The 17,013-nt window shown below is 35.8% G+C and overlaps 1 protein-coding gene across 1 annotated transcript in view; it reads left to right on the top strand.

Moving 5' to 3' along the window:
- LOC135209071 (uncharacterized) overlaps window positions 1-17,013 on the top strand; it is a 261,895-nt gene that overhangs the window by 235,077 nt on the left and 9,805 nt on the right. The window contains exons 12-14 of the mRNA XM_064241653.1: window positions 10,790-10,936; window positions 13,150-13,351; window positions 14,238-14,429. Coding sequence (XP_064097723.1) covers window positions 10,790-10,936; window positions 13,150-13,351; window positions 14,238-14,429 — 541 coding nt within the window. The remainder of the gene's footprint in view (window positions 1-10,789; window positions 10,937-13,149; window positions 13,352-14,237; window positions 14,430-17,013) is intronic.

The raw sequence follows: 17,013 nt of genomic DNA, 5'->3' as shown, positions 1-17,013 counted from the left end.
AAAGTAGTATTATCTATATAGTATCTATTTATATATATATATATATATATATATATATAAATTATATATATCTATTATATATATATATATGATAGTATAGTATATATATTATATATATATATATATATATAATATATATAAACCGCAAATTCAGTGAGTTTTCCTTTCATACCAATAGCATATAATTTGTCATATCGCGTCGACTTGGAAATTATTTCGTAAGCATTTTGGCAAAAATGATGTAGTCTTAGGATGGTCTTTGTCGCAATCAGTACGAGGTCAATGACTTTTCTTGCAGTTGAAATAAATGAAAATGATAAACATATGTAAGTGTTTACATAATAAAAATATGGAATGTTAGTCCATATATATAAAAGACTAAAACTAAAGAGGTCAACCAGATTGCTTGCAGGAATGTGATCAGACTAGAGACGCTAAAGATGACGTATACATTACGTATGTAGGCTAAGTTGACATGCCGTCATCTGTGGTCATTCATTTGTTTTTGAACAGTCCAAGCTCCCTGCTTGAGACTATACCCCGACCTATGATTCAAACGGCCTAACGTGATCTGTAGCGTCGTCCTCATTTGATTGTGTGTTCGTATGTAACTATGTCATCTGATAGTATGTTCATATGTTCGAACGACTGTCTGTTCCTTCATAACTTGTAACAGAGATGGTAGACAGGAGAACAGAGTTAGCTATCGTCATTAGAAGACCATGTACCTCTTTACCTAAGTAGCTTTATCATGTAGAGGAATAGGATTAGCCATCATCATTGGCAGAAGCGATCAAGCCTATCGTTTATTAGAAGACTTGTACAATCATATCGATCTTCAGCATGTAAAAACTTCAGAAGAATACATATATTTTTATATTTCGTGTTTTCTACAAGAAACCTCCTCACCATGAGTTTAAACACATCGTCGTAATAACTAACAAGATAATACCGACTTCGTAAGTGATCTACAAACCCCCAGACACTCCATTGAAGATGGAAGTGCAATACCAACCGACTTAGCGTAAGATTATCGCTAGTCTAACATTACCTCATAGGGCGCCTTATCATACAAGGCACAAGCCCTAATATTGGTGGCCAGCGTACCAGAAGAACTCTACAACGTCCTACGAAGAAAAACCAGAATAATAAATCATGTATCATAAGAAATCAACGACGACGGAAGCAGCAGATTCTTCAAGCAACCTAGTATCATCGTTAGTGAGCGACTTCAGAAAACAATAAGAACTCTTCAACGACGACGAAAGCAACAGATTCTTCAAGCAACTTAGTATCATTGTTTAGTGAATAACTTCAAGAAACAAAACCCGACGTGTCTTTTTCCTACGGCAACGGAAGCTCGTCTCTCATTAGAATCATTCAAGAAAACATCGTTAGTGAGCGTTTCTGGCACTGCAAGAAACAAAACCGAACGCGTCTGGCGGCATCGGATTTTCAAGGGCTCGAATCATCCCAACAACGCGCATGGGGAACTCAAAGCCAAAAAAAAAAAACAGGTCATCCGCTAAATAGAGAAGGAGGACCAAGGCCGTGTGTCGTTATCGGAACACCGTGACTTCCCACAAAAGCAAGCTAAGTACAATTTTTTATTCATTTGGTGTAACTTTGAGTGTTTCCTTTGCAGGTCGAATTTCGTTATTCCTGTGGCTGAAGTTACGAGGACATTCTTAATCCTTACTTTTTACAGAAATTATCTACATCATTGAGATTTCGCTACTGCGAGTTTTTTATCATTGAGTGTCTGTTTCCAGAAGTTCTTACTGAAATATCATTAATCATATACTATGTTCAATTTATTTTGGGTGATTATTTAATCCCTTACGTAACAAATCATATTAAACAGTGAATATGCGTTTACGCAGTGGACGTCTGTATTTATACAGATGCATGGATAGGGTCGTTAAGCACCGTAGTGATTAGAAAACACACAAAAAACAAGTGGAACACCCGTACAAATCTATATAAATTAGAGGTAACACTATTTCGGGTCATGACAATAAATGCTCCTTTGCAAAGTCCCGATCGCAGTTTTAGCCTTGAGTTTTTGATTTTTATATAAAATATCGAACCTCAATGACTCAACTTAACTTAAAAATATGGCTGGATTGCAAGGAATAACATGTCTGTAAAAAAACTTTCATCAGGCTAAATGCGCTGACCAGGATCCCTCACTATTTCAAATTTTAGCAAAGAATGAAGTACAAACAGTTAATATTGAATGCAGTAGTGATAACTTGTCTTATTAGTAATCGCTCAGTTCCTAATAATTCGTCATTCATTGCTTTTATACGTAACCAGCAACATAATGCTAAAAACACCACAATACGTTGCCGATGGTAATAAAGAGAAGGATCCTAATTATTACAAAAAGAAATAGAAACAGTAGCCTTTCAGAATCAAACAAGCAAACTCGGTTACTGTGTCACCTAGTCAAGCGGTCAAGGTTAGTCAAAGCTGCCGAAGTGTTCAAAGCATAGCAAATTCCACACATAAGCGACTCTAGCAGAGTGGGGAAAAGCGATGTTGGTTTTCATACATGCCAATATCTTTTTGAATTAAAAAGGATTTTTCCTATGAAACACACGACCGTATTAAAAGTAATCAGAGCATTTTTGTTTTCGTTTTTTTTTTTTTAATACGTAAGTTATTAAAGTAGTGGTGGATAAAGCCCAACTGTACGCGCCGTAAAAATTAGAATATCTTGTTTATTCCTTTAGTACACGTAATATCCTGTATTTACGGATCACCGTCTGTTGTTCGAACTTCCCTAATGAGAAGTCCGGATAAGCGAGCGTTTACAGATACCTCTATAGTTATAAAAAAACATTGATCTGTATCTAGTGTAATTGTAAGATTCTCTAGGGGTATACAAAATATTATCTTACATCCTGCAAAATAAGGCGTGTTTATCAAAGGAAAATCCTATAAACCTTCAAACATATTAAAATCCGTTTGAAACAAAAATGAGACAGTTAATCAAATAATAACTTATATAAAGGAACTATACATTTGTCTCATAAATCGTAACATTGTTCAAATGACCAACAGAATTCCTCCCACAACCGCAGTCGTAGTTTGCACGCAAAATCTCGAGAAACATGCACCCTCGAATGTCTTAGTGCGTGTAAAAGACTTTGCTGGGAAAGGGTGAAATTTTAATCCTTTCCGACACTCTGAAATATAACGATTTCCGCGAAACAAAGCCCTAGACACGGTTGACACAGCAACAAGTTAATCTAGTGATCCACAAACGTATACATATCGTGGATACGGAAGTGTAAATATCGCATTTTTTTATTGTTGCTAATTTTTAATCCCGCCCAACCAGTCGTGGATGAATCTCTCTGATAATCTATCTAAAGTAATATCAGTAAAGTCATTCAAGCAGAGGTGATTCAGCAGAAATTTGTTTTATCTTTTACCTGAATACCAGGAAGTTTCTTCACTAGCGAGTGATCTCGGGGAAAAACGGATGTAATTTAACACAAAATACGGTCTAAGGACAAACATAAAGCTATATACGTACCTTCGTATAGACTCTCACTGCAATTTCAAAATAGAGATAAATGACGAAGTTGAAATATGTTAGTAATAGGAGCCATTAGGAAATCAAATAGCCCATATAATTTTCCCTCAAAACGTCATGCCATAAAAGATCGGACTTGGTCGTATCTGCGTAGATTTCTGTCGCTTAAACAAGGAAACGACTCCCGATAGTTTCCAGTGCCATGTAGCGACGACATCTTATCTCTGTTAGGTTAGAATAAATTTTTCACCAGCTTGGACTTACTTAAATGCTTTTACCAGATACCATTACCTAAGTGATTGTACCTCATACACCGTTTTCAGCACACTCAGGGGACATTATCAATTTCTACGTATGCCTCCGGCTTATGTTGCGCCCCAATTACAATATAGTGTTTGGAGACTTTTAGGGGATACCCTACATGCCTATTGGTTGGTCTTATAATCTTTTCTAATACCTTAGAAGTACATTCACATAAACTAGAGCTAGTGCTACAGAGACAAAGACAAATAATCTCAGAGTAAAATATCTAAATGTGAGTTTTAAAAAAACCGAACATATTTATCTAGGTTTTATGTGTCCAGTCAAGGTCTTAAAGTAGTCCATGGTAAGGTGCCGGCTATTCATAACTTTTCCTTTGGTACTTATTAACGTAAAAGGTGGATACAGCACTTTTGCGCTGTAGTGGGTATTACAATCGTATGCAAATATGTAACTCTTCAATCATGACAGCTCCTTTAACAGATCTTACGAAGAAGAGCGTAGATTGATTATGGTCTAAAAAGCATCAACAGGCGTTCGATATCTTAAAAGCGGAATAATGCAGCTTACCTAACTTAAAAATCCCTGATTTAAATAAGGAATTTTTTTTTTATTGCAACAGACGCCTCAGACCAAGGGGTAAGAGGGATACTACTTCAGCAATATGATAAACAGTTCTTTCCTATAGCTTTTTATTCACGTAAACTAAAGCCCTCTGAAAGTAAATATGCAGTAATAGGCAAGGAAGGGCTAGGTATCTTTAACTCACTAGTACATTTTAAGTTCATAATCTATGGCTATCCTGATAAAGTCCTTACTGAACATGAGTCCTTTACCGAGTTTTTCAAAGGCTTTAATCACAATCCAAAAGGAACTCGGTGACAAATGATCATTCAGGTCTTTGGAGCCAAGATAAGATATCTACCTGGAAAGCAAATATCTAGCTGACGCATTATCCCGCAATCCCACACCATACAGCAAAGAACCATTAATTGGACTAAAAGATATAGAAAAATCCGTGCCTATTGTTAAAACCGTATCTAAACAAGAAAATTCCTTAACCCAAGAGATCGCGAGCATTGAATATCTGGGTTGGAGCGCAGAACTGTTACAAACTGAACAAAGCAAGAGTCAACAGACATAACCAAAACAATAAACACTTCGAACGGAAACAGAGTCAGCAGCAATAAACACCAAACAATAAACACTTCGAACGGAAACAGGGTCAGCGGCTAAGCAAACAATAAACACTTCGAGCAGAAACCCTAAAGCAAAAATATATTTAAAGTATGTGTATCAGAATAATGTAATCAAATTTAATATTATATGTAGGTCCGTGACGAGGAAAACCCGAAGAACACAGCAGATGACTAACGACCAGGTAGTAATAATAATCTCTCTCATACCAATCGTCATAAACTGGTTGCATTCCGTCATCCAGGTTTTCCCTCCTATGTCAGAGAAAGCCAAATCACTGTTTTCTGGCCTACAATGCTTACAGATATAAAAAGCACATAACTGATTGGTAACACGTGTCATGAAAACAAGGGACACACTAAGACACCTGTCAGTTAAGAGCCTATCCTGTGCCAAATCAATCCTTGAAAGAATATACGTAGAATTATTAACAGAATTACGAGTCTGACAGAGGGAATAAACACTTCTTAGTGTCAATAGTTCCTTGACACGTTATATAGAATGAATAGCACTAAAAACAAACACCGCAATTGAGTGCGTTAGGAATATTTATGAGTGCTAAATCAGTAAACATGGAATTCAACACATGATAATCTGACTCGGGTGGTGTAAATCAATAATAATCTCCATAACACGTGGTGTGAATTCCTTTCCATTAAGAAAACCAATAATATATTTTTTCACCCAGAGTCAATCGGTTTGGTAGAATAACGGATAATTAAATAGGAAGTGTCAATGTCTTACGAGTTACAACTCGTGATATTGGATCCGAACTGGATTATAGCGGTTCTCGCGGTTTTAAAATACCTTTATCATTTATATCTTGTATCTATAGAATTGATGCCGCAAGTAGCCTTATACGGTACGCCGCTAGAACACTTTTCCACATATTCAAGCCAACCATTAATTTATCAAATATATATATATATAAATAAATAAATATAAAAAAAAATAAAATAAATATGGATACAAGTGGAGTCAATATAATACACTCCGTAAGAAGTCGGAAGGGTTACAAATTATAATAAAAAAGGAATCACGATAAAATCGATAAGCAAGACGTAACCATAGATTAATTAAATATCCAAATATATATGCGTAAAGATTTGAACTCTAACTTAACGCTTTAGTAATGACAAATAAGCTAAAAGTTCAAACACATATCCAAAACCTACTGACATATTGTCTGTCCCGGTGATTTATATTCGTAGTCAATGAGATTTTAAAGTCAGGAAGTTTAGAGTGAAAATGTTATCTATGGAATAATCCTATATGAATCTTATACAGGGCTAATAATATATATAGAATTTGTATGGAAACCTTTTTCATTAGTTTGAATAAGGAATATTTAATTTAACATAAGTACAATTATGCAGATTTCCAACATGAAACTAATATATTGTTCAATTTTGGTACTGTTTTTTTTTTCAGACATTCTTCTCATGTGGGTCGAGTATTAAATTTATCCTAAAGTCGTATTTATTACAGCAAGTAACGTAACTCTTAGCTGGCTGAGAGCAATCTCCTGCCAAGTGACGACGTCATCATTGCCGTATCAGCATTTGTTCCTTTAAACCTCAATAATCTGCTTACACAGGCTTCATCTGTGTGTCGTCTCTGCTTGCGAAGCAGATTGACTGGAGAAAGGAATGCTTAGCCCGAACTTCTCATGGGCAAGGCAGACATGTACTCCCTCCGTATGCGCAATATGCAACTTTAGCTAAGGAGTTGCAATCATTTAAAATTAATAACAAAATAAGCAAATAGAATTTCTATAACAACAAAATGAATTAATTTTTCTGAACCTCATAGACCATTTAGAAGTATCAAGATATATATATGAAATATTTACTTGTCAAACCGTTAGCCTATTACAATTCAAGTAAAACATTCATGGGAAAAATGTCACATTTTCTTGAAAAACCCAAAGTTTATTTAGAAATTAGTTACATAGTGGGTTTTTTCGTTGCATCTCTAGCCTATTAATAAAGTTTTAAAAATTAACCTCAGAGGATGCGCGCGAGAAAATTGAATATGAAACTTTTGTTAGGGCACATAGGATCAGATTTTATCACAACTTAATTTCAGTTAGCATAGAGAAATACAGAATCATGATTAATATTCTCTTTGACTCTTATGTTGCCTGGCAATCTTACAAATAGCTCCGTTTTCCACTTCTTTGTCTAGTAATTCACTACCAGTAATATCGAATTTTCTTTGGGATTTGTATTGATATCTGTTTATTTGTTATAATTATGGATATTTTTACAGTCATCATAGACCTGGATAGATTCACTCATTGTTAATGCCATGGATAAAAAAGTTTGTACAGCGGACTCTTTTGAATTCCAAAATATCAGCGAATTCATGTGGGTTACGTCTGGTCTAAATGGCTCTCTTCCCTCCCCTGTATTTGGATGTCGTCTGAATTTTACTTTGCCCTTGTGACAAGTATAATTTCACTTGCAGGCTGATTAATGGAACCTGGTTACAGTATCCTGCAGTACGAGAGTTTCACATCGCAACTTCGAAAAATCGTTCGTCGCTGCGGACGACGGTAGTCGTGTAACAACCGCCTACAATGTGAAGGAATAAGCCCCATCATGGACTTCTTCGACCGACACCGTATCTCGTCGTTAATCTCGTTTTAATGCGGAACGCTTCCGGCTACTGTCGGAAATCGACTACAAAAAGGGACATACTTCCGACAATTACGACCCGAAGGATATTCAACTCTACTTTGCTGGCGAAGGACTCGTGCTGGGGATGTTTTTTTTATTCATCGCGAACGTAATCGTGTAGCTTAGGATGCAGAGAATAAGTATGAAGCGCAAAAATAGAACGTGGACCCGCCAGGCAAAATTTTCCCCTTGTTTAACCCTGTGAAATAGGCCGTTTCATTGGGCTATAGGTGGTTGTCTGGAACTGTGTAATGGACGAAAAGTTGTTCGAACGCTAGTTAAATGTGAAGTAGTATAACCTCGGTCATGTATCCTATATATATAAATGATCCTAAATAACAGAATCGAAATATATTTTTTGGCGTGTACGCACTAGGAATCTATATGTAAATAATCATAAATAACGGAATCGAAATATATCTTTGCGGTGTACGCAATAGGAATCTATTTAAAGTGCACATATATTAATCATAATTATATGAATCCATATACATATGTATAAACAAATCAGGTAGCCTATAATCAATCTGTTACCTTTTATCTTACCAATATCTGCAGTTATATATGAGTTAGTATATTGATTAATGAATCAGATATATAACATTTAGCATAAAAATCAACGAATCAATCAGCATAAACATTAATAATTTTATCAATTCATATATGAACATTTTTATCAGTTAAATATGTTTTTATCATGTTAATCTTCATTCTATGCAATTATCAGAGTACATTAGTATTTTCTGTAGCATATGTATCTTAATGAGATGAAGTGAAAAAACTGTATCATTATATATCACGTGATCACTATTATTTACCAATATCATTGTTTTATATTTTTATTTTACTTGAATCAATTCATGTACACCATGAATTTTTATTTACTTATATATATTCACATAGTGTCTGTATCACACTCCTATAAGTCAAGTGCAAGTCAAGTTTGAGTAATATTCAGTAGTTGGTTTTGGTAGCTGACCGAGCTGATGTAAGTGTTTACATAATAAAAATATGGAATGTTAGTCCATATATATAAAAGACTAAAACTAAAGAGGTCAACCAGATTGCTTGCAGGAATGTGATCAGACTAGAGACGCTAAAGATGACGTATACATTACGTATGTAGGCTAAGTTGACATGCCGTCATCTGTGGTCATTCATTTGTTTTGAAACAGTCCAAGCTCCCTGCTTGAGACAACTACCCCGACCTATGATTCAAACGGCCTACGTGATCTGTAGCGTGTCTCATTTGATTGTGTGTTCGTATGTAACTATGTCATCTGATAGTATGTTCATATGTTCGAACGACTGTCTGTTCCTTCATAACTTGTAACAGAGATGGTAGACAGGAGAACAGAGTTAGCTATCGTCATTAGAAGACCTGTACCTCTTTACCTAAGCTTTATCATGTAGAGGAATAGGATTAGCCATCATCATTGGCAGAAGCGATCAAGCTATCGTTATTAGAAGACTTGTACAATCATATCTGATCTTCAGCATGTAAAACTTCAGAAGAATACATATATTTTTATATTTCGTGTTTTCTACAAGAACCTCCTCACCATGAGTTTACACAATCGTCGTAATAACTAACAAGATAATACCGACTTCGTAAGTGATTAACAAACCCCAGACACTCCATTGAAGATGGAAGTGCAATACCAACCGACTTAGCGTAAGATTATCGCTAGTCTAACATTACCTCATAGGGCGCCTTATCATACAAGGCACAAGCCCTAATACATATAATATAATTAGTCTTTTCGAACTCTTGCGAAAGAATAGTAACTCACCTCTGAAGTCTCATATTGCATTATTATAAATTAATAGAGAGCTTTAAAAGGTACAGTCATTTTTCATAGAAATATTGACAGAGAAAGAGATATTTAGTATGAATCATAACACTTCCGTTTCATTTTTATTTTCGCAAAGAAATTGGAAGTCCCGGGGAGATTTCCTTGGTAATTGAAAGCATATTTCAGTGGAATGAGCCGAAAACGTTTCTTACTGAGCCGTGTATCCTGCTCATTAGATAGGCAACGTAATTTCAGAAATGTCGACATACATCATTAATTTGATTGATTGACGTCGCATACGTGTCGTAGCGCGTCGGACAAAAATGAATGTGAGAAACGGCGAAAATATAATGCCAAACGTTCAGCGCCTTACAAAGGAAGGTTCACAGAAGAGTTATAGTTTTATATTTAAGTCTACCAATGTAACTGAAATTCCTCTTTATTTGTGGATACATGGACTTTTAAAACCCTCTTTATGTCAGGGTATTTGGACTTTTAGAATTCTTTTCTATTTCATGGTACATGGGCTTTTGGAATTCCTCTTTATTTGAAGTACATTCCTATATATTTGAAGTTATATTCACTGTTGAAAGCCTCTTTATTTTAACGGACATTGATTTTTTAAATTTCTCTCCATTTTAGGGTGCACGAACTTTTGAAATTTCTCTTTATGTCTTTGTACTCTGCTTTGGAAATTCCCCTTTATTTCACGGTACATGAATTTTTGAAATTCTTCATTATTTCTGGGTGCATGGACTTTTTCACATTCCTCTTTATGCCAGGGTCTTTGAACTTTAGAAATTCCTCTTTATTTCAGGGTACACGAAATTTTAAAGTTCCTCTTTTTATTGCAAGGTATAAGGACTTTAAAAATTCTTCTTTATTTTACTGTACGTGGACTTTTCAAATTCTTCTATATATCAGGTTACATGGACTTTTGAAGTTCTTTATGTCATGGTACTTGGCCTTTTGAAATTCCTCCTTATTTCAGTGTCTTTGGACTTTTAAAATACGTAACTCTATTTCATCACGCATGGATTTTTCAAATTTCCTTATATACTGGCGTACATGACCTAGAAATTCCTCTTTGTCAGAGTATATGAACTTTTTAAAAAAAATTCCCCTTTATGTCAGGTTATATGAACTTTACAAATTCCTCTTCCTCATTATCTCTGGGTCGTTGGACTTTCAAAATTCCATTTTATTTCAGTGTACATAGGCTTTTCAAGTTCCTCAACGTACATGGACTTTATGTCAGAGTATGTGAACTTTAAAAATTCCTCTATTTCCAGCCGCATGGACTGAAGATTAATCTCTCTATTTTTTTTTCCAGGGCACATGGACGCCCACGGAAAATACCATCGCCACCTAAAGGAGCACTATTTCCTCACCGATCCCGACCAGATGATCTTCACTCACTTCCCTTATCATAACATGGAATTGGATTACGATAGGCAAGACGATTCAGTGTTTTTTCTTTATAATTTTAAGTTAAGTTAAGAATGATTGTACTTTAAAGGTACTCTCCCAAGGGGTGGCTTCAGACTGGTCTGCTGGTATGGTTGTTAGTGCCGTGGGATGTCGCTCAGATGTCGCTGGTTCGCGTCTCCTCCTGGGCGATGAAGAATCTCTGGCTCTCTGTCATGATCAGTTACTGCTGCAGTGTGTGGGGGTCTTTAACGGTGGGAGGTTGAAACCATCATTCTTTGGAGGCTTGAATTTCAAGTCGATGGCCCTTTTGGTGTGCTTGTTCCTTGTGAATAGGTTTCATCTACTGAAATAATAATAATAATAATAATAATAATAATAATAATAATAATAATAATAATAATAATAATAATAATAATAATAAGGAATGATAACAGCGGCACAAGATCAGGCCCTAAGAACCAGATATGTTCAAAGTACGATAGACGGAAATAACATCTCTCCCATATGTAGGAAGTGCAATACGAAAAATGAAACCATAAACCACATAGCAAGTGAATGCCCGGCACTTGCACAGAACCAGTACAAAAAGAGGCATGATTCAGTGGCAAAAGCCCTCCACTGGAGCCTGTGCAAGAAACATCAGCTACCTTGCAGTAATAAGTGGTACGAGCACCAACCTGAAGGAGTGATAGAAAACGATCAGGCAAAGATACCTCTGGGACTATGGGTTATCAGAAACCGGATAGAGGTGATACGTGCAAACAGACCAAACGTGACGTTGATTGACAAAGTCAAGAAGAAAGTATCACTCATTGATGTCGCAATACCATGGGACACCAGAGTTGAAGAGAAAGAGAGGGAAAAAATGGATAAGTATCAAGATCTGAAAATAGAAATAAGAAGGATATGGGATATGCCAGTGGAAATCGTACCCATAATCATAGGAGCACTAGGCACGATCCCAAGATCCCTGAAAAGGAATCTAGAAAAACTAGACGCTGAAGTAGCTCCAGGACTCATGCAGAAGAGTGTGATCCTAGAAACGGCACACATAGTAAGAAAAGTGATGGACTCCTAAGGAGGCATGATGCAACCCGGAACCCCACACTATAAATACCACCCAGTCGAATTGGAGGACTGTGATAGAGCAAAAAAAAAAAAGAAAGAAAAAAAAATAATAATAATAAAAATGATAATAATAGAAGCAGAATGACTAAGTCGCTGTCAGACTGTTAGCTTGTGAATCAGTGGGTGAATGCCTTGACTGAAAAGTTTGTACAGATCCTATATCCATTTCATAAACTTACATGGTATGATTGTATAGTCTAAATTATGCCAAAATAAAGGAAAGTGTGCGTTACATATGTGTGTAGAGTGAATCAACGAACATTTGGCTATTATGGTGAGTATTGAAGAATTTTATATTTTCATTTTCATATTTTTATTTTATGCCATGACTTGAGTATTTGGTGAAGAATTCTGTTTCTCTCCTGGCCCCTTAAAGTCCGTGTTATTGATTTTACTTTGATTTTATATCAAATTACTGACTGTATACCATTCATTTTTGTTTACAGCCAACAGTTCTTTCCGTTGCTGCTCTTTCCTCTTACGAGATCATTTCAGATCTGATTTTCTTTCTTAGGCATTTCCAAGAACTCTGTCACTACCAGCCGTAACTTGCGCTCGCTTACTATCTGCAGATTTAATATATGTTCAATTATAAAACATGTCTCGTCCGTTTTACTTCTCTAAATTATGCTTACTTATAATCTGTGTAGTCCTTAACCAGTTTTAGTTTTCTCTAAAATAAGACTATTGAGATGGTTTTGTTGGTCCATCCGCATTTTTGTGTCCGCACTTTTTCTGTCCGTCCTCGGATCTTAAAAACTACTGAGGCTAGAGGGCTGCAAGTTGATATGTTGATCTTCCATCCTCCAGTCATCAAACATACCAAATTGCAGCCCTCTAGACTCAGAAGTTTATTTTCCATCTTATTTTATGTTAAAGTTACCCGTAATCGTACGTCTGGCAATGCTGTGGGTAACATTAACACAAACCACCACCAGGCAGTGGCTAAGAGTTTCATACAACGGTATACGCTGTACAGAAAACTCAATTGCGCCGAAGAATTTTCGGTTGCATGTTTAATTTATGCTCAGTTATCTGTCTCGTCCTTGACACCTGTTTATTTTATGATCACTTATATATAACCTAACTTGCCCATTTCACCTTGTAGGTGGCAACTGCTGGACAGACCTCTAACCTTAGAAGAATTCAACTCTCTGCCGAAGGTCATGCCAGAGTTCTGGGCATGCAGGCTACGACTGGATCGTCCCAAGAGTTCGCCAGTGACCTTCAAAACGCAGACCGAAATCACATTGTCATCCAACGTTCTCATCAGATACAAGTACCGGTTCTTTCCAGCGGACGATGAGGAGGTTAGTGGTTGACAAGGTGACGTTTGAGATATTTGGGTTAAAGCTGGTTTACCCGGAAATGTAAGGAGTACTTTTTGTACATTTGAACAGGAAGTATATAGAGGCATCCTAAAACGATAAGTATTACAATCTGGCTTTTTAGAAAGATACTTTAAATCTTATTCTGGAAAATACATGGAGACATTTTGGTATTGTAATCCTCATAAAAGCAATTTGAGGAATAAATTCGTCGTCAACAACAACTAAACTAATAATACTGATTGCTGTAATGCATACAGATAACCAAAACAGCAGTGCTTATAGTTATTAACAACAACAACAGGCTTCTGAACATCCATGACATTGTTAACAACCAATATATTCCCAACATCCACCACACTAATAATAACAACAGCATCACAACAACCTGGATAGTACTAACTATAGTGATAACAGTCCAACAACCAGAACATTAACATAAAAAAATCAGTCACAACTTCGGAAACAATAACAATACCTACAACATTAATACTTTTAGGAATAAAATTTTAGTAGAAATGATAATGTAACAACCCCTCCAACACCCACGGTATTAACAAGAAAACCAACCAGTGGAATATTATCAACCACAGGATTAAAATAACAAAGTTACCACAATAACATATAAACATCCACAGGATTTAAGATACCATCCACAACATCCATATTACGTGGATAGTTATAACAGTAACAATAAGATCCCCTAAACCCGTAATCATAACATCATTAAAAAACATTAAACAACAATACAAACCCCATTCTAACAACAGCGACATCGAAAAACAACACATTAACCAATACAACACAACATCCTGAACAACCTATAGATGCCTAAACTAACAGCAGTGATTACTGAACCACCTAAAAGGGCGAGGATGCCAGTATCAACCAGTGGGTGTTCTGCACGATGAAGGACAACGACGCCACTGTTTCCTTTATGATCCAGCCCCCGGAGGCCGACAGCTACATCCTGAAGATCTACGCCGGCGTCGAGGAGTTCCTCGAGGACGAAGGAGCTGCCCTGCCACATGTGGTCACTTTCCTCCTCCACTGCGAAAAGGTGTGTGAGGGATTCTCCGTATTAAGAATAATCATGTGCCTACACATGCAACATTAATAACGTGTGTATATATATATATATATATATATATATATATATATATAATAATATATGTATGTATGTATGTATGTATATATACACATACATATATATGTAATATATATTTATAGTGATATATATATATTATATACACACATGTATATGTATACACATACATGCATATATATATATATATTTAAATATATATTATATATATATAAATATTATATAACATTTATATGCATATGCGTATATGTATATTTATATATATATATATATATATATATATATATATATATATATATATTATATATATATATAATATAACATATATACATAAACATATATGTATAATATACACATATATAAACATAAGTATATATATACTGTATATATTGATATACATATATTTATAAAAAATTAATATATTTATATGTTTGTATATTATATGAGTATGTTTATTTATGTCTGGGTTGTATTTGTATTTACACGTAGTACTCCTGTTCCATAAACTCTTCTTCAAGATCTGGGATGTGTAGTTTGCTTATTTACTATTATTAAAAGTTTCCTTTTTACCATTGAATTTCATGCGTTCATCTTTCACAAGGTCATGACTGACCTCATTGGGTGGTAACCAAAGATTTCGTTTATTAGCAGCGAGTCGCTGTAGACATATAGACAAGTGTTAGGATTGCAGCTTTATATTAAGAATATAATTAATCGAAAATATATATCATTATACATTGATGGCAGTTCCACGTTGACCGACTGCATTTCGCGCTCGACTACCAACCCGGTGGTCCGAAGTTCGATTCTCGGCTCGGCAAACGCGGAACCAGAGGAATTTATTTCTGGTGATAGAAATTCATTTCTCGATACAATGTGGTTCGGATCCCACAATAAGCTGTAGGTCCCGTTGCTAGGTAACCAATTGGTACTTAGTCACGTAAAAATATCTCATTCTTCGGGCCAGCCCTAGGAGAGCTGTTAATCAGCTCAGTGGTCTGGTAAAACTAAGATATACTTAACTTATACATTGATGGCAAACCTTGGATGCCGAGAATCAAAGCCCTGCCATTGATGAAAGGTTTTGTCATGTTAGCTGGTGGATTGTCACATCCACGCACGCATGAGAAACATCTATATACATGAGCATTGGATATTTTATATAAAAAAAAAAAACAACTTACATAACATATTAACATATAGAGCAACTAATTGGTTTCGCTAACCCAGTAGACTGCATATATCTCCTGTGGCAGTAGAGCGGTCTCTGAAATATTCGGTTAAGGACATATTTTGACCCAATGTATTCGTAGGGATAATTAATTACAGTGTGTATGAATGTATGTATGTATGTGTACATACGTATATATATATATATATATATATATATATATATATATATATATATATATATATATATATATATATATATAGTAATATCCTTTGTTTCAGCTCAAGGCCATATACAAGGAATATACAAAATACAGACAATAACAATACACAATACAAACCATAATAAAAAAATGACTAATCGGCACTTATCCACCAAATAGCTGAGGTAGCATAAAAGATAGTAATCATAATACTGGTAATAACAGTAGTAATATTGGTGAGAAAAAAAATGCATTGAGAGTTATAACAGTTAGTGCACAGATTATATAACTAGAGACCTTGGGTGTTTACAGTATTCAGGTCCAGAGAGCTAAATACGAAAATTGAAAGTAAAAAAAACTTTAACTTGATAGTATTCACAGTAATAATGAAAAAGTAAAATATCAGCAATAAATATAATAATAATGACCGAATCTGCATATGAAATCTTGCCAATACAGAGATTAAGACCTTTAGGGGACAAAGGCCTCATTTTCCCATCTTTCCCACAATTTAGATCATCTTCTTGCCTCACTCCTTAGAATGCGTTGTATGAGCAAGTTGCTGCTGTTTCTCACTCGGGTTACCAGACTGGACATTGTTTGCCTTACAATGATTGTCCAGGTGGTTTTCTATGAACATCTGTGTGACGGAGTGGTAGTGGGGAGTATTTGTGAGGCGCCTCAAAATGTCATTGCGCACAACAGTGATACGTCTCATGGTCTCTCGGGTATAGTTCGTCCAGAGGGAGCACCCATAGATACTGTAGCAGTACGAGCGGAAGAGCATCAGTTTTACGTCTCGGTGACAGAAGGCAAACCTCCTTGCAATCATGTTGCCAGTTGCACATAGCTTACGACGCCTCTGTTCAATGTCTGCCGTATCGTATAGGTCGTCGGTGATAATGTGACCCAAATACGGAAATTCGTGCACAAATTCCAACTGATGGTTTCAGAGGAAAATTTGTGGTTCTGCAATATGCTTAAGCGATCTCGGGAGCAGCGACATGCACTGGGTCTTGGTTTCGTTGTAAATTATATCAAATTCCTCTGCAAATTGGCGGCAAGTGTCGATGAGTCGTTGGAGACCTTGCATTGATGGGGAAATCAGAACCATATCATCGGCGTAACAGAGGTTGTTTACAGTTGTTTCATTGACAGTGCATCCG

The sequence above is a fragment of the Macrobrachium nipponense genome, chromosome 37 (assembly GCF_015104395.2).
Source record: "Macrobrachium nipponense isolate FS-2020 chromosome 37, ASM1510439v2, whole genome shotgun sequence".
In the NCBI taxonomy this organism is placed as follows: Eukaryota; Metazoa; Arthropoda; class Malacostraca; order Decapoda; family Palaemonidae; genus Macrobrachium; species Macrobrachium nipponense.
The sequence above is the reverse complement of the archived record's forward strand: the minus strand, read 5'-3'. Positions and strand labels throughout refer to the sequence as shown.